Here is a 22974-nt window from a genome sequence, read left to right on the forward strand (position 1 = left end):
TGTGCTCTCAAGAGGTAAGGGCTGGAGGATATGAGCAGGGCGCCAACCGCATCTGCTACAGAGGAACTTGAGGCACTTGGCCAAGAACTGCCTTGTACGTTCCGCGACTGCACTTTAGAAGCACACGTACAGAGAAGTGAAAGGCCACAGGGTGATCTGCACATCTATAAATCTACAATTGATAGGTGACACATTGAGACCCAAACGTGGGAAATGTGGTACAAATGTTTCATGAGTACCATGGATCTAAAAGTGTTCATCAAATTCTACTGCCTGGCTCAGTCCCTGGGCTGAACTCTCCAGATCTGTAGAAACATAGAGGTACAGCTGTCAGTTGTCTCCTTCAAGCCAGTGCGATTGCGGTGGTTCAGATCTTCATTTCACCAATGAACTAGATGTTGTATTACTGTTTTAATCTATCTCCCTGCCCCTAATCTCCACCCTGGCAACCCAGCTACCATACTGCAGTGATCTTCCCCAGACACAGCTCTGATCACCTCACCCCCTGTTTGAAACCCTTTACTGGCCCCCAGTTGCCCACAGGACAAAGCCTGTCTTCTAAGTTCAGCAGACAAGGCCTTGTGTGATTTGGACCTTGCCTGCCTCTCAGTTCTTCCACTAGCCTGAATCCCTTCCGTTTCCCCTGACATCTGTTTTGTGCTTCTGGGATTTTGCCTATGTTGTAATGTCTGCCTGCTATACTTTCTCCGCCAGTTCCATACCCCCATGCCAAGCCTCTGCCCGTGGTTAACGTCTCCTCATTCTTCAGGTGCCATTTAGAAGGTGTTTCTTTCAAGAAGTCTTCCCTTGTGTCTACAGGGTTGGTGTAGGTTCCCTTCCCTCAATATCCAGTACATCTCCCATCTTAGAACCCCGCAGATTTTGTAATTGCCTGCTGCTCGTCAGCATCTCCCCAAGTTTGAATGCGCCGTGAGAGCAGGCCACATCTGTCTTGTTCCCATGGCTTGACATAAGATTTGCTAATAGTTACTAATAAATACCAGAGTGGGCAAAAGGAGGTTTACAGTTGTTCATATGGAAAACAATACAATAATTACTAAATTACATGAATAAATTGTTTCACGTACTCACAACTGTAACTCTACTTTTGCCCACCCCTGTAGTCATTGAATGGGAAGATCCTCCCTAATCTGGCCCTGGTCTCCTCTCTAGTTCTGTATTTCCTTGCACCCGCTGCTGCCACATAAACATGCACACACACGCATGCACACATGCACATGCACACAAACAGGCTAGATTGCCTCTATCCCTGTCATATCCTTTACCTGCTCCTATCATAGACCTGTAACCCTTGACTTCTTTGTGTTTCATCTGTACGAACCAATTCTGAGAATCCACCTAAGTCCCTTAGACTCTAAGTTTCTTGAGGGAAAAACTGTGCCATAGTGTTTTTTAATTTCCTTGGGGCTTATATTAATGTCCAGCATAGTGTAGACACTTATTACATGTTGAGTAAACGGCTCATTGCTATAACTGGTGATGAAATGCAGAAGATTTTCTTTGCATGACCTCTAACTCCCAAAACAAAGCAGAAATTCTCTGGCCTGCTGCCTACCACCTGTCTGACACCCATCACAGATTTCGCATCTGCAAACCTTGAAAAACTCATCCGCCAATTCTGTGAGGCACTGTCAGCATTAAAGCAAGATAGAATCACCCAGAGTGACACCTTTGGACATGAAAGCAATCTTTGCTCCTGGTTGGGTGAAGCCACATGTCAATGAGACAACCAAATGGAAGCCATCTGTCGATTCCAGTAGGTCCAGTGCACTCAGGGCAGGTCGGTGGAATGTTCTGAGGGGACTGTGGATTCAGTACACCTCTGCAGTACTGAACAAAACTGGGCTACGTAAGAGCTGAATCCCGTAGAACATCAGAGCCTTGATGAAGAAGGAAGTTGCAATGGAAGAAGGTTAGATGTGGTTGGAAACAGACGTGGAAGTTTTTACAGATTCCTTTCCTGGGGACCCGTATGATGACAACATAGCATCACCTGCCATAGTCAAGGTCCCATCAGCAGTGATGGGTCTGCAAACCAAAGGACTGCCATTTTGTGCCCACCATGAGGCATACACGGATGAAGTCACATCTATGTTCCCATCCTCTGGGACAGCCATAATTAGGGAGAGCATCCTGTTTTGCTTGTGATGGTCCCACTTTATACCTGGCGTGCCTGTGAAATGGATAGTGCCCTCTTGCATTCTCAAAAGTGTTCCAGCTTGGACGATAAATTGCATGAGCATTCCACCATCAACAGCATTAACTGCAGGCAAAATCTTCAAATATACCTGAAATTGGCTATAGGTACTTGGGCATTTTTATTTTAGTTTCTAAACTTTTCTGTATTTTTTAAATAGTTTATTTTTTTATTTGAGAAGAGGGAAGATAGTGAGACAGACTCCCACATGCGCCCTAACCAGGATCCACCTAGCAACCCTGTCTGGGGCCAGTGCTCAAGAACTGAGCTAGTTTTAGCATCTGAGGCCAACGCTTGGACCAACCGAGCTATCCTCAGTGCCCGGGACCAATACTTGAACCAAGTGAGCCACTGCTGTGGGAGGAGAAGAGGGAGAGAAGGGGGAGGAAAGGGAAAGGAGATGGTCACTTCTCTTGTGGGCCCTGACCTGGGATCGAACCTGGGACATCCATATGCTGGACTGATGCTCTATCCACTGAGCCACCATCCAGACCCTAAACTTTTCTGTATTTTTAAAAAACATTCCCCTTCCAACAAAAAAATCCAACAAACAAATAACCCCCCAAATCAAACGACTCTATAATTAAGCAGCACGTATAATTATTTCAGTATCCAATCTCCTTCCTAAATTGTTTCTCTGCTCTTATATTTTTTGGATTATAGTCTAACCATGCCATTTGTCTAATGAGATCAGCCATTTGTCTGCAGTGTATAAACTACAGGACTAAACTCAATGTCATCTGTTTACTTAAGATGGAAATGATATGCATGTAGCACCATACCCTTTGGGTAAAAATGAAATATCATTCAATGTCACCAGAGAAAATATAAATCAGCAAGAAGGAATAAACATTGAAGGTTCTCAGTTAGTGCATCTTTGTTGGGCCTCCTCTGTGTCAGGAATACAGGATGGAATGAAGCAATCTCTGTCTTTATAGAGCAGATATATTCTAAGGTTAAACTGCCTTGGGGGGGAAATACCCAAATCCTGTAGCTCCCCCAAGTGCAATTTGATATTTTAAAATAAACCCCCAAATTGCCAGCCCTTTTCACGAATACGCCCTATAAAGTGTTTTTTCTTTTCTCTTCTGTGTGTGTATGTGTGTGAGTGAGATGGGGAAGTCATACGAAACATACAAGATGCAAAGGATGCTCTTTGGACTGATGAAAGTCTTATCTCTTCGCACATCTGTTTTCCTCATCTCCAGCTGGTTGCACGTGCTTGTCATTGGTAATAGGGTTGTGGCTTCTCTCTGAGGCCTCTGTCACAGCTATCTGGCATTTGCTGGGCCTCACTATTCAGTATAGGGAAGAGTCTTGCTGCTTCTCCTAGCTAGGCTGTTTTGTAATGTGTGAGCCTTGACTTTGCTACGTCATCACCACTTTTCATTCATAACTACTGCTAACATCTCGTGCTGTGACTTAACCATGCTTAAGCCTAATACCCAAAACAAGTTTACCAATATCCAGACGGCCAAAGCAGAGAGATAAAAGGGGGGTAAAGTCTTTACTTTGCCAGAGGAACTCCCGCTAGGGAACAATCTTCTGAGCCCAGGATTTAAATCTGGCCTGATCCACTTATGAAATTTGTGACTGTGGGCCAATGATTTAAGCCCCGTGAGTCTCGGCTTCCTCACCTGTCAAATGCAATGTAACGTTCACCTCCCTGAGTTGCTGTGAGGATTAAATGAGATGATACATGCAGCATTCTTTGCACAAAGCCCCAACACTTCGTAGATACTTACCACTTTCTAGTTTCCATCCTTCACTCCCTCCAGAGTTCCCTAGCTAATCTGCTGCTCATGAAAATTTCACGGGGTGCCGGACCTGGGAAAGGTGAGGTGGTTTCAAGCTAGGAGCTTATCCTAAATTAGGGAATGCCAACCTTTAAACACATACTAGCCAGCTGTTCTCTTCAAATATTGGTAATGATGCATCCTATGAACCCCATCGTCTCTTCAGTCTCAGTCAAGATCTGTCATCTACATGTCATTGAATAAATTTTTCCAAAACAACTGAGAAAGTTGTACTGGTAAGAGGAAACAAAGTTAAGGGAAACAAGGCAAAACAGGATAGAAATGGTTTGGTGTTTGTTTGTTCACTTTGGTTTTGCTAACAATCCTTTACTGGGTCCCTGTTGTGTGTCAAAGACTATATTGATCAATTTATGTTCAATTTCTCACTTATCCTCTGACAATCCTAATAAGATAGGAACTATTGTTTCCCCAGTTGTACAGATGAGGAAACTGAGGCAAGGAGAGAGCTATTAAGTAACAGCTTAGTGTCCAGGGTCAAACATCTGCAGTTGAGCCCAGACAGCCTGTCTTCTCCACGCCACACTATTCATCAACCTTAGCACCTTCCAGAAGGTTCAAGACCCTAGCAAGCTGAACTTGCTCTATAAGATCTCTTTTCAGATCTGGGAGGAGGCAGTGGCTGAGACACTCCTGTGACTTTTAAGGTCAGTAGCTTTCCGTGAAAACAGAAAACATTATTTCTAAGGAAAAAAAATGTACTTTCGGGTAACAGTCTTTTGTGATTTACATCAAGTACTCATCCTTGTAAAACCGGTCCATCATTCAGGAGTGCCGTTTTATGTCATTAGGTAGAAGTTCCTTCTGTTTCTTCTTTGATCAGTCTTAATTTTCATTGTTTGCAAGTTCAGTGCCCATTAGAAATTTAGTAAATCCATTGAAGTAAAAATAATTGCCAAGGAGCTTTTTTTGATGGAGACACTTGTTCATAATTGTGTAGAGCTAACATTGTTATTTATTTACAGTTTCAAATATCTCAGGAATATGAACTACTTGGCATTTCTCTCTTTCTCAAGCTGAAGCTGTTACAGGTGTGAATTAGAGTCACAAGCAAGGGCACATGCCCACAGTATCTGCTGTCTTTTTTTTTTTTTTTTTTTTTTTTTTGCTTGTGGAAAAGGGAATAAGTGGATAATTTGAAATCTTTCCTAATCTGACACTGTTGTCTCTTTCCTAAAAGCCTGTGTGGTATCTCCAGATCATCCCTTGGAAACCAAATAAAATTGTCTGATACCCACTGTAAATCTATAGTTTTGATGGACTCTTCCAAAGGAGGAGGAGCTAGGAAGGGGGAAAAAAACAGACCCTTACTGAAGGTCGATTAGGTGAACCACATGAAATTGCCAATGGTGAACCACTTTTTAACCTATACAAATGGCAATTTCATATGGTTTAACCCAAAGCTAAATGCCAGGCCAGGCACCTTTTATATGTTATCACACTTGATGCTCATAATGACCCTACGAGGTCAGGTTCATCCCCATTTTACAGATAATGAAACTGAGTTAAATGCCTAAAGTCATTGTCTTTGTTTGGATTTCCCCAAAAGTTGATCCAGAATCAAGGATGCAACGTGAGTAGTGTATTGGAAGACAACCCCAGAAAGCACTGGTAAGAGAACGGCAACATGAAATGGGAAAGGGGCGCAGTAAGTTACAGCGACATTGTCAAGCCAGTTACTCTGGCTTGTGTATCTCTCTAGTTTACACAATGCAGGTACACCCATCACACCACTCGGCTCTCATCATGCCCCATTCAGTTACGAGATTATTAGACCCATGTGTTCACTCCATAACTACTGAGTAGATGTTCCCGGGAGTGTTCCAGGTAATGGAGATGTCGTAGACCAGACACATAATCCAGCACAATAAGCTCATATTCTAGTGAGGGCAGCCAAATAAGGAAACAAAGAGATGTATAATGTAATGTCATAATTGGTGACATGAAAAACTTAAAACAAGCAAAGAGGATGGTGATGGCAGGGGGTGCTATTTTTTTCATTGGGGGTGGGGTTAGGAAAGATGATTACATTTGAGCAGGGAAGTGAGGGTCTCCGGAGGAAGGCCATTGCAGGCAGAGGGAAAAGAAAGATGAGCAATGCGACACGGTTGTGGTAAGACATGAGTCTTGGGAGGTCAGCGAGGGCAATGCACCATCTTATTGGCGGCAGTCAGGGCTTAGGGTTTTGCTCTCAGCACAATTGGGAACTATTGGAGGATTGAGAGCAGGGTACTGGCATGGTGTATGTTTTCAAAGGTTCATTGTTTTTAAAGCTTTTACTTAATAAATTTTTTTAAGTGAGAGGAGGGGAGACAAAGAGACCCACTCTTGCATGTGCCCCGACCAGGATCCACCTGGCAAGACCCATCTGGGGTCGATGCTCAAATCAACTGAGCCATCCTCAGCTCCTGGGGCCAATGATCAGACTAATCGAGCTACTGGCTGAGGGAGGGAAGAGGGAGAGAGGGGGGTGAGGAAAGGAAAGTGGTCACTTCTGATGTGTGCCTTAACCAGGGATCGAACCTGGGACATCTACACACCAGGCCAATGCTGTATCCACTGAGCTAATCAACCAGGGCCTTATTTATTGATTTTAGAAAGAGAGGGGGGGGGAGAGAGAGAGAGAGAGAGAGAGAGAGAGAGAGAGAGAGAGGCAGTGGGGAGAGGAGCAGAAAGCATCAACTCATAGTAATTGCTTCTCATATGTGGCTTGACCACGCAAGCCTGGGGTTTCAAATCAGCGACCTCAGCATTCCAAGTGGATGCTTTATCCACTGCACCACCACAGGTCAGGCCAAGGTGCATTTCTTATGTATCTCTTACCCATGTGGTCAGTGAGACCCAGAATTAGGACTCGCATTGAAATCTTCTGACTCCTGATTCAGTGCTTTTCCCACTCAGATCTATGGTTGTTCCTAGATAACTTTGGCATCCTGCCCTTTTCTCTTCCTTGCATAGTTATTTGTGGTTTCCTGACTGAATCTTAAAACCACTGTTACCTGTTCCCCAGGCATTTGGCTCCTTCGGACTCCACTTTGCCTCTTGGCCAATCAGCTTTAACATTCTTCCATTTCTGAGAACATCTTTTCCTCGTTATCCATCAGAACTCATTACCCAAAAACTTGCTCAACCAGACTTTCAGTTTGACTATGAAAGTCAAGTGAGGTTTAAAAAATAACCACTCCAATCAAAAAATATAACTTTACAGATTTTCACAGGTCTTCAAGATATCAAGGAAATTGCTCTGTAATCAAGACCAAGTGAAATTTTCTCCCAGACTATGGAAAGAAAGCATATTAGGGCTGTGGGTCACTGAATTCATTCTTTGTCATCCAGAGCAACGTGGAACCAGGCAAAAGTAGCAACGACATCTCGTAGTTGCCTTTTCCTCCATCATGACTATTCTTTGCTTCTCAAATCTCAGATTTATTTGCTTCAGTTCCAAAGCATCTTTGTTTTTTTAGCCAAGGCTGCAAAGACAAACAGCATGTTTGGGGAATTACAGTGTGGGGCTCTCTTGGCTGCTACTTAGTGTCAGCAGCCACAGAAAGAGTGTTTACCCCCTGCTAAAGCAAGGAGAAAAACAAACATTCCACTCTCCCAGACCTGCGCTGGCAATCTATCGACAGAGGTACCCATTTGTCTTTTGCCACTGCAGCAGGTCAGCATGACACTAGGCACACGTGTGCAGAAGCCTGTGGATAGACAGTCACTTGTTTGGCTACATCCACAGCTTAAATTTTGTATTCTCTGAACATGTAATGTTTCAAAGGCAGAATGATATTTCTGTTCACTTATTAAGGAATGACTAACTTGCTTTTGGCTGTACTACAAATGAATCACGGTGACAGTCCCCAACTTGCAACTTCTGGTGTTGTGATGTAATGCCGTTCTATTAAAAGAAGAGGAAAGAGAGTGGGTGCGAGTGAGATCATGCAAAGACGCCGAGGGAGCTAGCGTAATTGATGAACTTCACAGACCAGACCCGTGCACTGCAAGGTACTCTCTTGTGTCCTGGATGAGGGGACCTCCACAGCGCTTCCTCCGCCTATATGGTTGCAGAATATAGACCCAGATCCAGACCTGGAATTTGGAGGGGCTCAGGGAAGAAAATATTTCCTTTGGGAGTGAAAACCAGCTATTCCTTGAAAGCATTTTTTAAGCAATTTCGATTTAGTGTCACCTTGAATGTAATTATTAGGGAGCACATGGCTACGAAGGCAAACAAGCAATCTCCCTTTTGACGTTTTAAGGCCACAGGTGCTGTGGGCACAGAAGCTGGAGGGAGGGAGTGGGAAGGTGGGACAGGAAGGGAAGGCAGCCTAGGAAGGTGCTATCACCAAGCCGACTCCCCCTGAGGAACCCACACCTCCTCCGAATGTTACAGGGGAGGTGGCTGTGGGCCAGCTTGAGGTATTCATTGCCCTGCCTGGCAGAGTGGCCTTCCTGCCTCTGGGCTTCCCCGTTTCAACAAGAAGCAGAGACAAAGAGAGCCTAAAGGTATTATTGTAAAAGATCATCTGGGCCCATTGGTATTTTCCCTATGTTAATCACCTCTCAGAGCAGACACTTTCTCCCAGACCCCTTCCGGAGTCTCCTCTGCAAGGTGCCCCTGCCGTTTTCTGAGGAAGATCTGAGTGTGCCAAGGATGGCAGAAAGGAAATGAGACTCTGGCCTGTCGTGAAGGCAGCTCACACTGGCGCTGTCCCAGGCTCTGGCAGAAGGGGATTATAAGAGCCAGTGCCTCCCCAGAACGCGAAATCACTCACAGAAGTGAATCTTTTTCTTTCCCAGTAACCCTGTTTTCCCCACCCTGGAGTTTTTTTCTTTCTGGATTTCATCTACTATCAGATCTGTCATCGACCTGAAAAGAACTTCACTGTGTTGTAAAAGCATACTTCAAGTAGCGATAATACATCCCAAATTGATACTTCTAAAGTTCACTTTCTCTCACCCAGGATCTGATTGTATAGTCTGTGGATGTCGCTCAGCTTAGAGTTAGGTTTTGTCAGAACCGAGAGGATTTAAGATCAGCTAGACCAACCTCCTTTTTGACTGAAAAGGCTGAGACCCAAAGGAGTAGAGTGACAGTCCCAGGGTCACTGACGCTCCTGCCTAAGTGGTAGAAACCAGACTTAAAGCTAGACTTCTCATTACTGGATTCCATTGTGCCTGGGGCCTTTATTCCTTGGTAAGCCTGCCTTTGAAAAAGTTTTATTTGGCAACTGCAGAGGCTGGGTGGAGAATAAGAAAAGTCAGTAAGCTCTCAACCCATCCCCTTCCTTACCTGTTAATATCGTCATGGAATGTTGCTGTCTAAGGAGGATGTTTGGTGGTTTGCATCATTTCTGGTCTCTCTTAATGGGCCCCAGATCCCCAAGTATGGCCGTCCCACAGCTCAGTCGTATCCACAGTCAATAGTTTGAACTAGGTGGGCTGAAAGTTCTTCATCCTTCCCAAGTCCTCTTCATCCTCACTAAGGTTCTAAAGTTGTGCTGGTCTATGGCTAAGTAAGTATCTCACTGTGGAGTAAGGCCTAACTGAGAATCCTGCATCTGCCTTTTCCTTACTGGGTCATCTTAGGTGAGTTTTTGACATTCTCTAGGCCTCAGTTGCTCCATCTATAAAATGGGGATAATGGTTTAACCATTTCCATAGAGTCTTGTATTGAGTAAATTTTTAAAACCATGTAGGAAGTATTTAGAGGCTAGTTACTATTACTAATCATCATTCTTAACCTGAAGGGTGATGAGAACAAAGAAGCTGACCATTTAAACTGTTCGTTCAGAAATTTAGAATGAACCTCCATTTAACATTCAGTTCTGGCCTCTTTGGCAACAAATGCAATATTAATAAAAAAAATATTGTGATCAGGATCAACCGAGGATTAGCTTTTGCTAGGACAGAACACTTGCCATTGGCTGCTGTTAGGATGTTACCATTGTTTGGGACATTTTATCTCCTATGTGATTTTTTCATGTGCTGAGTGTGCTGTTAGCACCCGAGACTCAAGGGAATTATCCTATTTTTGGCAACGGTAGATCTGATGATAACATATTGAATGTGTGTTGACTGAATAATTCAAATCTATACCTAGTTATAGAAACATGGATCTTATGTTGATTCACATGACAGAGTGAGATGATATTAAGGGTCAGGACCATTACTTTGTGTCATTTATCCCCTCGTTTTCTTTTGCAGGGACAGGGCCTCTCACCTAGCCCAACAATAAGCTTGTATGGAGTGAGGTTGTCCATTTTGTGGACTAAGGTATCTTGGTCACCAATTCACTATCATGCTTGGATGTTTTCCTGTCTTTCTTTCCCCCTTCTGCCTCCAAAAACAAAGATGCTTTTAAAGGCAAAGATGGTGTCCCTATAAGCTAACTTGTCATCACTTTTTATTTTTATTTTTCAGTGCAGAAATTAAAAGTAAGTATAAAGCAGAAGAAATCCTAACTTTGATCTCTGGCTTCCTTTATCCCCTATGAATATATCTAAGAGCACCTACTAATGTATCTGCTGTCTTGAGCGGGGTTTTTAGGAAAGGAAGTCAGGGTATTTTAAAACCCTGGCCTACTGATGGTGGAGCAGTGGATAGAACGTCAACCTGGGATGCTGAGGTCCCAGGTTCAAGACGCCAAGATCTCTGGCTTGAGCCCAAGGTCATTGGCTTGAGCAAGGGGTCGCTGGCTTGGCTGGAGCCCGCCGGTCAAGGCATGGATGAGAAGCAATCAATGAACAACTAAGGTACTGCAACCATGAAGTGATATTTCTCATCTCTCTCTCTCCCTCTCTTCTCTCTTTCTCTCTCACTAAAAACACAAACAAACAAACAACCCTGTACAGGTTGATGTCCAGGTAGCAAGTGCAGTGTGTCTGCCTGTGGCTGTGTGGGAAGCCAAGGGGAGACTGTGTGTATACTTGATGTGTAGCCATAAGAACTGAAGATCAGAACTGAATCATTTCAGAAGTTACAGAAGGGAGTCTTACTTCTCCTTACCCATGTCTCTTCTTATCCTTCACCTCTTATCCTATAGACTCTCTTTGCAGGTGGGTGGCCTCAACCAACACCCCCTCTCTGGCTGCTTTGTCACTCAGCATCTCCATGCCACTCAGAAGCAAAAGTGGCACATGTGCTACCCACCTCTCCATCAGAAATTCAAAGCAGCTACATATCACAGCAGCTCTGGTTCTAAGAGTTAAGAAATCTTCCCTGTCAAACTTCAGTACGGTTCTCATTTTCCAAGCCTCCCTCCTATGATTTGGGGGTACAAGAGTTAAAAAGGTGTCTGTTTTTATGGTCAGTGTTCCTGGGGGGGGGGGTCATAGCAATAGATCAGCAGAGTTGGTAGGTCACTGAATAGTTTACAACTCCCCACCCAGTAGGGCATGGTCGCCTTAGAGAGTGGATGGAAAATATCCCCTTGCTATAATTGGGTTCAGCCCTGTGGCTTAACACCCTCTTCTTTGGCAATCTTTTTCTCTTGACATATTTAGTAATCACTCTAAGGGAGATTTATTAGACTGTTAATGGGAACAAACAATGCACTAAATATTATACGCATGTATGCTTTTAATACCACTCCTTTTCTAGCTTATTCTGGATCTTTCCCCAAAGTCTTTCTTTAGCTCTTATCAAAACTCTCCCTTGCCTAGAAATTCCTCTTGGTTCTTCCCTCCTCCAAAAGAACCTGTTATATTTTAGAATGTTTTTGTAGTTAGGAGTTCTTTTAATCAAAATTCACTGGGCCATGCTTACAGAAGAGTGGATGAAACCACACTCACAGTTGAAACCCACTGACGATATTTTGCTCATCATTAATCTCAAAACAAATATTTAGCATACGGTTAGAGTTTTGTGAAATGAGTCTCCTGGGTATCTCTAGGGGAGAGAGAGACAGAGACAGTGACAAGGAATAAACACAAAATATTTCAGCCAAACACAATACGATGAATTATTTCCTGAACCGGAGGGTTGGTGCCCACGAGAGGAGTTGGGGGAGGGGCGCTGAGAATTAGGATTAACTCATGTTCTGTGCTAACTGAAGGACTTTGACAGCCGGTACCCCTCAGACATTTTCAAAAAGCATAATAAATATCCCACCCACCCTGGCACACGCACAGCCAAATGTCTTAGAAAATAATCCATCTAGAACAAATTTAAGAGAAAATCTATCAGGGTTATGGAGATGCTCAGAAGGTTACGGGTTATAATGCCAGAGACACAGTTTGGCATTTCTGGATGTTAAGCTTTATTCCCTTTACATCTGAAGTGCTCTTCCTCAGTCATCAGACATGCGATAATGGCTGCCCCTGCTCTTGGGAGGGCCCACTCAGTGCAGGCGTCATCCTGCAGGCATCCATTCGCTTAACACTCAACTGCACATCAACCACTGGCCTGATATTGAACAGTGGCCACAATTCACAGACAGAAGACCTTATTTCCTCACCTTAGACTGGTGAGCACACGTACTCCTATGTATCTGAACTTGAGCACCTGGGATTTTTTAAAGGGTGGGACAGTGAAAGCACAAATTCAGGAATTAGCTGCTAGCAAGATCCTTCACTCACCTGCAGGCATTGCCAACCTAGATGTGTACTGTGAGGGGCCAGGAGTGCCAATTCTGGAGCCAGGCTGCCTGGCATAGCTCAGCTCACCATGACTTACTGTATTTGTGACCTTGGGTACGTGATTTGGCTTCTCTGTGTCTCAGTTTCCTCGCCTATCAAATGAGGCTAGTACCTGTAAGTCACAGTTTCTTGTAAGGATTAAATGAAATAATCTGTAGAAAGGGCCTAGAGCTGTGCCTGGCACGTCATAGGGGCTAAGTGAGTGTGTGTGTTTCCTTGTACGCTCTGATAGCAAGCGCGCAGACATGACATAGCAAATTTGACGGAGGGAGACGTGTATACAGTGAATGCCACTGCGCGCCATTAGCATCATTCCCGTGGATCCCAGCCAGGCTCTTGCAGCTCCAGCTCCCTTCCCATATAAGCAGACAAGGAAAGTCAGAGACTGGGAGGCCCTCAAGGTGAACGCTTGGCTTTTATGGCACAGGGTGATTAGATTGGACGGGGAAATCGTGGACTAGCCTACAAAGCAAGGGATGGGGGACCTCTGGGCCGGAACCGCACCTTCGTTCACTTTGGACTTGACAGTGTCAGGAGAGAGAGAGACGCAACTGTGGACCTATGTGACATTTTCAGACATTTATACACCACTTGAGTCACAAATAAAGAAGCACGGCTTGTGCAAACAATGCTGGTACTTTATTTTAGCCCAGCACTTTTCAAATGTTAGCAAGGTCCAAATCTCTGGGAGGGGTGGTGAAAACTCTATGTCTAGGCCCCACCCCCAGAGGTTCTGATTTTTCAGATCTGATGTTGGGGCAGGGGCAGCTGAACATTCTCCTTTCTGGCAAGTTCCCAGGTTGGCTGATGCTGCTGGTCCAGGGACTACCCCCAAACCACTAGTCAGATGTGTGCTTTGCAGCCTTGCTGCCAACTTCTGATGTAAGGTTATAACATTGAATTTGAACTCTAGCTTAGAGACCGCATGAATGACCCTCCACCCCTTAAATACAGATATTTGAATCCATAGAACCAACATCACTTATTGATGTCTTCTTTTTGGTAATAAACGCTTTCACTTTTTTCCCCATAGTTGCATACTGCTGTGACCAAGATCCAGGTCCCAAGACCTGGTTTCAATTACACGTTTGCCCACATATGTGTCCTGAATAACGATAAGACTTGCATCGTGGATGACATAGTGCATGTTCTGCAGGAGCTGAAGAATGCTCGGGCCAACAACCGGACCAATTTTGCTATCACATACCCGATCACTCACTTGAAGAACGGGAGGGCTGTGTACAACGGGCACCAGCTCGGAGGTGTCACCGTGCACAGCAAGGACCGGGTCAAATCCGCAGAAGCCGTCCAGCTCACCTACTACCTGCAGTCAATCAACAGTCTCAACGACATGGTGGCTGAGAGGTGGGAGTCCAGCTTCTGTGACACTATCCGACTATTCCAGAAATCCAACAGCAAAGTCAAAATGTATCCTTACACGTCCACCTCCCTGAGGGAAGATTTCCAGAAGACCAGCCGAGTATCAGAACGTTACCTGCTCACCAGCCTGATCCTGGTGGTCACCATGGCCATCCTGTGCTGCTCCATGCAGGACTGCGTCCGCAGCAAACCCTGGCTCGGCCTGCTCGGGTTGGTGACCATAAGCCTGGCCACTCTCACTGCAGCCGGGATTATCAACCTGACCGGTGGGAAGTACAATTCCATCTTCCTGGGAGTCCCTTTCGTCGTGCTAGGTAATTACTGCCCTTCATTTTTCTGGTTCCTCCTGCTGGTAATGGTGACCGGGTTTCTAAAAGGCCATCTAATGACTTTGTTTCATTTTTAGTATCTCCCTTTTGCCCAGAAGTCCTGGGACCGATTGTATAAAGTGCTGGTGGTCAGCAGGAAGCAACCTTATCTGATAAAAGTGCCCAAAGTCCCAACTCCTGGGTTCCAGCCCTGGTCCTCCATTAAGTAGCTGTGTGGCATTTAGCAGATGTCAATCTTTATGCCGTAGTGTCTTCCGTTGAGTGTTCCTAAAAACAGACCCTGAGACAATGGTTTAGATGCAAGTAGTTTATGTGGAAATAAGAACCTGACAGGGAAGGAAGGCCATTCAGGGCCTGTGAATGAGCAGGGTACTGCTACGGGCACCTGTGGTTCAATCCTGCTGGAGACCTTTGGGAGACCTCGTAGAACACTCCATGGAGGGGCCCTCCTTCAGGCCTGGGGAAGCTGGTAGGACTCACTGAGGGCTCTCCCCAGGGTTGTTAACACCCTAGCACTGCCCAGGAAAGAAAGCACAGTCCTGCGGCTGGAGGAATCCCTGGAGTGACCGGGTGAAATGTGCAGTAAGGAGCCATCTGTGAGCTCCAGGATGTGAGTAGGAGGGCACACACATTGAACCCTGACAGTGTCTGCCACCCCGTTTCCCCACCCTGTAGATAGAGTGGCTGTGAGCATGACACAAACGGACATAAATAAACGTACAAGAACTTTCAAAGCAACAAGTGAGACATAAACGGAGGGAAACGCTTCCTGTCCTTGCTATGAACTTAGAAGGATGTTTTAAAATGATGGTGTGAGAATCCTACTATATTCCCTCTTGGGGGCTGCAGGAAATTCCCCTATAGAGCTAATGCTCAATACAAAGGCAGAGCAGTCTGAACATAACAGCAGTCACTCTGTGCCTCGGGCACTGGAGCTGGCACGCCCAGCACGCCCAATGGCAGAGTTCTCGCGGGCCAAGGATTCAAACCGTTAGCTTTCCTCCTCTGCTGTGGGAACTTCTCATCAATTCCTTTAGGAAAATTAAAATGTCATTTGGAATCAGATACTGACGTGACAAATGAAGCAGCACTTTTCGTTGGCTCAGAAGGAACCATGGTGGACTTCATTAGTATGCCGTCTGCCCGGGGAGGGGGGGGCAGAAAGAAAAGAAAAGTCTCCTTGGGGAACCGCAGCTGCATCATGGTTAAGTGATAAGCAAGCAGGCCGGCGGGGCCGCAGAATTACACTCTGCCCTGTGCGCTATGTGGCCTGTGGGGATTTCAACCGCAGCAATGAACATGGACCGTAGCCTTTGTGGGGAAAGCGGGGCTCTGTGCAGAGCCTGAGCGAGCTGCGGATTTACCAGGTCGGCTTACTTATCACTGCTAAACACAGTTGAGAAGGAGGCGCTCGCTGTATTTCCTCTGACTCCGGTCTGTTAAGAAGGCAGCGTCATCTGCCTCTTGGAAATAACCCCAAGGCGATGTGGGTTGACTGGGAAATACAGGAAGGACAGACAGCGTCTTAGCAGCTTCCACAGAGACTTGTGCCAAGATTAAAATTAAGATGTTTTACTCATGATTGATCAGTCACAGGCTTGGGTGTTTTGTTTTGTTTTGTATTTTAGCTTTTCATTTTAGAAATAGTGGGGTTTTGCTGTTGTATTGTTTTTGCAGGGGGCGGGATAAACAGGAATAAGACAAGGGTAGGAAACTGAAGGAAGGCAGTAAGATTCAGAAGGTGAAGAAAAAAGGGTCATAACCGGAAACAGGACTGTTGTTTCTGGTTTTATGACACTCTGGGGAGTTACCAGTGAGCTCGAAGTATGATACAACATCTAAAACCCCCTAAAAAAGAATTGCACTAAGTCAAAGAAACTTACAATATTTAGCACTTCTTAATATTAATCTTTAAGTCAAATAGAAGAGTCATCTTCAAAACTTCTTAAAATTAATTTCACCCCAAAATCAGTTTCCCTAAGTAAAATGAAATGAACTATTAAAAAACGTCTTTACATTAACTTTATTAAGCAAAAGACATCCAGTATTTAAAATTTCTCAAAACTTATTTTTTGTACTTTTTTAGAAAGGTTTTAAATGTTGTAAGTAAAAGTCAACACAGAAAGGAATATACCAGATAGTACTGGAGCAGGGAAGGAGGTACGAGATGGAAAGATGTAGTTGGCAGGGGAGTATCTTCAAAGAACAAATCCAGAAATAGTAGTGTCACAGCTCTGCAGAGACTGTTTCACTGAACCTGACGTCAGAGTTCAATTGAGAAAAATCTGGCATTTGCGATGAAAGGGGCCAAGCACTGCAGGTGCCCGTTACTCCCTTGTTTGCAATTTGTGAGGAATGTTCCAGGCATTGATTTGATGGCAGTTTTCCCTGCTAACGGTCCGTATGCAACCTTCCTGTACATTTTCAGCCCAAAGAGATCTCAAATTACTTAGTCACAACATGAAAGGAAGCTACGCCGTTTAGTAGTTAAAGGCCCATTTGCAATAAATACTCCGCACCATGTAATGGGTGCTTAATATGCTCGTAAAGCCAACAGTGCCTGGATTTAGGATGGTCGTTGTCCTTCTGTATGTCCTAGATAAACTCTTCGCTATCTGAGTCTGATTGTAAAATAAAATATAAGCAGTAGCACATTTGAAAATGTTGCACTCAGGGCCAGGGTTAAATTCTGAGTTTTTTGATGACCAGTCCTCAAATGCCAATAAATATTTCAAATGACCAAGAAGAAATACAATGCTAATGGTTTTGCACTGAGTCAATAAACTGTCTGGTTTTTTTAAAAATTGCCTGGCCATGACACTAAATGGCTGTGCTTAAACTAAGCAGATTTAAGCAAAATCTCTTGATTTTTTTTAATCTAAATACAACATCAAATAAAAGTTAAAAATATGTGGCCTCATTGAGAAGGAAAAAGAGCCTAGAAAAAAGTCTCTAGGACAGACATTTCCTTAGCTGACAAAAGGTCTATAATGTGATAAACATTAGAGATTTTAAATTCAAGAAACTAAACATTCTCAGTGTGATGCCGGTCACATAAGGCCAGACTCAGCCAAATGCCAAAATGGCAGTAGATTTAGAATGGAAAATTTTAAGACCACGTGTGTTAAGCCGTATTAACCTGACAAAATTCCAAAATAGGAAAGAATTTGGATAAACTCTGAGAGTTCACCATAATGGGATGTGACTATGTGTTTCTAGCCAAGACGATACGTGACATCTCTGGCAATAAGACTATATCCTACACAGATGATTCATTTTGGCAATGATGTAAGCATAGATACATCATGATTTAGAATGTTTTTAATCAGTGGCATGCATATTAGACAATCCCACTTCTGGCAAAGTCCCTGTCCATATGAGTCAGATCAGTTTATTTAGAGCTGAAATCCTTAAAGGTCTACAGTATTATAATGCTCATTGACATGTTTTAGTTACTGTAATTTGGAGAGGAGTTTATTTCATCCATACCCCTTATGCATAAAATAATAGCCTTTATTTCCAAACTATATTGATAGCAGGTATTAAGGTATTGGAACTGCCATTTGAAAATATATGATACTCATCATTTTAAGCCATTATGGAATTTCCTTTAAAGGATGAGGATTTACACCATTTTCCTACAGTTGCGTATGATTTTAAAAAATTGGCATAGATTTTGTACAGGCAAGCTCTCCTCACAGGCTTAATACTTCCACAGCTTTGCTGATCAGACACAAATCAGGAAAAGAGTGGGGTGTTGGAGAATAGAGAAGGGAGCAGAGGAAGGTTTTCTTCCTTCTTCATCTGGAAGGTTTGTTGCTTCATGTGTATTGTAACCAGCGGAAAGAGAGGAGTTTAACCTGTGGTGAAAGTTAGTTTGGTTATTAGTTTATATGCAGTAATCTAATTTACAAAGGTTGCTTTGCATTGATCAAGATATAGGACTTGCGAAGCTTGGATGAGACAAAAAAATATATATTCTTTAAGTCCTAGCAAATGTTTGGGATTTTGAGAAGGTCAAATGCCAGATCTTCTGAATTATCCAGCCAGGCCACTCATATTCAAGGGTGGAAACAAGAAAGGATGTGCTTGAGTGCTAGGAGGAAAATAATAGCAGGGATGTTGGGCTTCTTTCAGATATTCCTTCTAAGATGATCTGTATTCAGCAGAAACCAGATCAGGTTCAGTTCCCTAAGAATTTGTTTTCATTTGCTGCCACCTGGAATGTGATGCAGTGTATGGAGCTCAAGCTTGCCAAGGGGTCAAAGTTCTCGCTCAAGAAATGTAGTTCTAAATGAGAAACTGCAGCTCAGTTAGTTTTGCTCTTAAATTTAAGTAAACAAGAAAGGTTTTGCTTTCTTGATGAGTATTCTGGTATATGTCTAAAGTCATGAGAAACACTGGGGGGGGGGGGTCAGCCAATAATAATAAAGTCCAAACCATAGGAAATTGCCAACAAAATTGATACTGATATGCGATCATTTTTGAACTACAAAAGTGGTAATTTCTTATGGTTCAACCTAATACATTATGTAGAAGTCTATTGTTTGCAACAATATGACAATCTACATGATGAAAGAGAAGTATATTAGAGTGTTGTAGAAATACTCTGCTTAGATATAAATCACTAATAGGTTCAGTGGATTCTAGGGAAAAAACTGGTTTATTAAAGTTTTGTTGTTCCAATTTTTACCAGTTAACACCTGGTTTAAAATACAGTCATTGCATGCTTTTTTCCCTGAAAATCTTATCTGTAATGGTCTACGGTCACTGAGAGACTGATCTATAGGAGAGTGTGTAATCTGGTTTTGTGGCTAGTTCTCAGCCTCATATTCTTATGCTCCATCACAGTAAGGGGCGGGGAGTGAGAAACAGGTTTGGGGAGATGGAACAGAATACATTTGATTCTTCTATTCTTAACCATAAAGGAAGCCAAGTACAGGACTAGGGTTGTGGGTCTAGGAAGACAGAGCTCAGTGAGGTAGAGGAATGCAAAAGCGTCTCCCTTTTGACCCAGGCCTCCCCAGGTATACTCCGCTGGTCTGGCCACCCTACTTCAGGGCTTGGGGGAGCTGCGGAGTCCACGAGAGCCAGGCAGCAGGAGACAACATCAGGACACTGAGTGGGTAAAAATTAAACCACGAGGAGAAACACCTCGTTTGCTGCTGCGATTTGGACTGACATCTCAGAAAGTCCCTGCTGAGCCTGGTAGTCATGATCAGATGGGTCTGCAGGAGTTCACAACACAAGTAGATTCACAAACATTGTTAAGGAAACCCTGCATTTCACCTAGGGTACTTCACCAGCCAAGAACCAAAAGGTAGGCGGAACCTAAGGAAGGATTCTAGCCCTTTCACTGCAGTGATTGGTGTAGCAGTGCCAGCAGGTCTTTTCCATACCAGTAAAATAAATCTCACATCAGCCTGTTATTCATTGTAGGTGTAGGTGTGTATAATCTGCGTGCATAATATATATTATATGTCACATATGCGATATGATCTATAATGCAATAAGTTCATGTATGTATAAAGATGTATTTTATGTGTTTATGACATATTATTAGTGTATATAGTTTGAACATTTGAATATAAATACTATATACTTATGTAGTTATCATACAGTACATATTCACACACTAGAACATGTTTGAATAGGGTAAGACATACATACATATGTTTACATATTCCATATGTCTTCTATATGAAAAGATATATCACACAATGACCATAGCATGTATTATGGGCCACATTTGTACACACCAATTTTATATAGTGCCACCCACACACAGAGTCTAAATACCTTATCTTTAAACAAGGAAGAGCTATTAGCAGATTCATTTCTTGGGCTCTTATTTGCAGCTCCTTAGTGAAGGAAAATCATTTCTCAGATTAAAACCCAGTTCGGCGAGTAGAATAACCAAAATCCCCCAGGTCTCTGGTAGAGTTGAAAAAGAGCGTATCCGTCCTGATGTGAGCATTTGTCAACTTAAGCAGAGGATGCCTTTATTCCCACTCTTAACTGTGAGACAGAACAGGTTGTGATAAACCAAACAAGTCAGCATAAAAAGTAAATGTTTATAACTGGCAAAGTGTAAATGTAACCCAATCAATGAACTTTCCCCTGAAAACAGATGTTACTCAACCCAGACATATCTACATGTTAAATTTCTTCAAAAAAAAAAAAAAACACCTCAAAATCATAAATTTATGTGGATGTCAGTCAAAGAAAAACATTTTATAAACATGAGCTACTTAGGAAAGCTCATCTAAGAATAAAATATGTTTTAAGCAGATTTTGCTCATGCCATTGTTATATTCTCTTGATTTTCTGGAAGAATGTCGTCATTTTATTTCCACATTGAAACTGAAATCAGCAAACCATCCCATTTCCTGCCCTTGTCTTCTCAGCCATCCCTTACTTTTAGGCAGTCAGGATGAGGAAACCCTGCTGGCAGGGGAAGGATTCGAACCGGAGGAGTACCTGAAGGCATGGGCTTCTGTGCTATGGCTGAGTGTAGGGAAGGCGGGAGAGTCTGGGCCTGCAGAAAAACCTGTCCCACAGAATCCAGATGTACAGATTAGATCAGTCTGCCTGTGACTGTTCATTGACCAAAAAATACACAAATCACCCAGACCACCTCTGATAGCAAAACCATAAAATACATTGAAAAGATGATTCACTTTCTGAACAACTTTGCAGAATTGTATCAACGGGGTAAAGTTAGGTTCCCTCTCAAGTATTTCTTAGCGTAATCCTTACGTCAGTGGCTTATAAACAGCCCTGAAGGCTTTGGTCAGGGCCCAGCAAACGGTCTGGCCGAGAGTGAGGTTTAATCTGAGTGTTCCTGAAATGCACCCTAAGTGACTGGAGGTTTAGCCAGTTGAAATTTTTCCACCATTAGTGTTATTTGTCATCTGTGCTGCTTTTTCTCTTCATTGGCTCTAAAACCTGAAAGTTAACTGCACATAAAGATATCAAATTCTTTTGAAAAGAAGAAAAACTATTAGCCTAAATCCTTTAGTATTTGACTTTACTAGATGACAATCCCAAAGTCTATTGCTAATAAAATTTAAACTGTGCTCCTAGTACAAATTGTGTCCGAATGCTGGTGAACGGCTAGGTCTACTGTCCTTATCCCAGGGCCTGGCTCAAAGCCCATGTTGCCTTCAAAGCATTCACTCATGAATAATTAGAACTTGGACCCATGTGTGTGTCTTGACACATACTGATATGCACGTAGCTACCTATACAGAAATGCAATGAATCAAAATAAAAACCAATATCTTGGATGTGGTCTTAGAAGACACGTGTATACTTTAAAAGCTTCTTTATTTCAGAATTTGATAGCATCAGTATGTGTTGTTTAACAGTTCCCTTTGGCAACTGTTCAGGCTTAAATACTGTGACTGTAAGCAGGAATGGCCTGGGATATTGGTCAGTTCCCGGCATGCTCTGTGATACAATCTCAGTGAGCCATGGACCTGCCCATCTGATGATGAGCCCTGGCTCCCCCTACTGCTGCAGGGTCTCTGGTCACCATGGGCTAAATCTATTGGGAACTTCCCGTTTAAGTAGATTTCCGCATGAACGCTGCTACCAGGGAGTCCTCATGAACACTGAAGATGGAAAATGGTCCCTTGCCAAAGTGATGCTTTGTGCCAATGACAAAGTCCCCTTGGCCAGATTTAATAGGGAAGCTTATAGAGCTCCATCTTCATATAGAAAATGTAATGACTAGAGTTCAAAGCAGATGGCAATACTTTTGCTTTTAAAGCCCCTTTTAAACATGGGGAAAACAATAGCCAACTGGAAAGGTCTCCAGTCCACATGCAGTATATCTGTTCGCCTACATCTCTAAGGCGTGGCCTCAAAGTCCTGCTTGCTGGACCCCAGCCCCAAGTTAAGAGAGTGATGGATGATGGTGATGCCAAAGGAGGGAGAGGGGAAAGGAGAGGAACAGAGCCTGCCTGAATCTTCTTCCCTGCCTTTCCTTCATTTCCGCTGGCCCAAGTTCGGAAACAGCTATAAAGGACAAGGCCTGGGCAGGCTGGAGGAAAGGGTATGGAGTCCATCCCTGTGAAACCCACCTTCCTGCCTCCTCCCTATTCTCTGTTCCATTCCCCAGACCCGGGGAAGCTGCCTCCTTAGATCATCGCCCCAGAGGGGTTTGCATTTAAAAGGATACGCGTGAAGGGAGCTGAAACCAAAGGGAGTGTGGGTATAATCATGGGTAAGGCAGGCATCCCTCAGGTCCGAGGGCCTGGGAATATGTCTCCCCTTGAGTACAGGCCAGGAAACAGGGCCTTACATTCCAGCTTTCCTTTAGGGTAATAGCCCGACCTCTTCCACATAAATGACCAGCTGTGAGTCAGGTCTAATGCCCGCAGTTTCCCCTGCCCTGACTGGCAGCTTCGGGAGGGAGGCCCAGCAATGGTGTCTGCCTGAAACCCAAGGAGCTCTTCCAAGACACTGCACAACTCCAGCTCAGGGTTTAAGGTAAAGGAGTCTGTTAGTGAAGCGTGGCTTGAGAAACAACAGTCCTGGCCTATCAGGAATGGGGGCGGGGTCGAGGATAACTAGCATCAGCTGCTGAGCAATGA

General features: G+C 43.7%; 1 protein-coding gene across 2 annotated transcripts in view; it reads left to right on the top strand.

Annotated features, from left to right (window-relative positions):
* The window catches only part of PTCHD1 (patched domain containing 1), a 59373-nt gene that overhangs the window by 28574 nt on the left and 7825 nt on the right, over positions 1-22974 (top strand). The window contains exon 2 of one of the 2 annotated variants that reach the window (XM_066357285.1): positions 13699-14359. In XM_066357285.1, coding sequence (XP_066213382.1) covers positions 13699-14359 — 661 coding nt within the window. The remainder of the gene's footprint in view (positions 1-13698; positions 14360-22974) is intronic. The other variant, XM_066357286.1, reaches the window with a different exon arrangement.

Source organism: Saccopteryx leptura, chromosome X (genome assembly GCF_036850995.1).
Source record: "Saccopteryx leptura isolate mSacLep1 chromosome X, mSacLep1_pri_phased_curated, whole genome shotgun sequence".
Classification (NCBI taxonomy): Eukaryota; Metazoa; Chordata; class Mammalia; order Chiroptera; family Emballonuridae; genus Saccopteryx; species Saccopteryx leptura.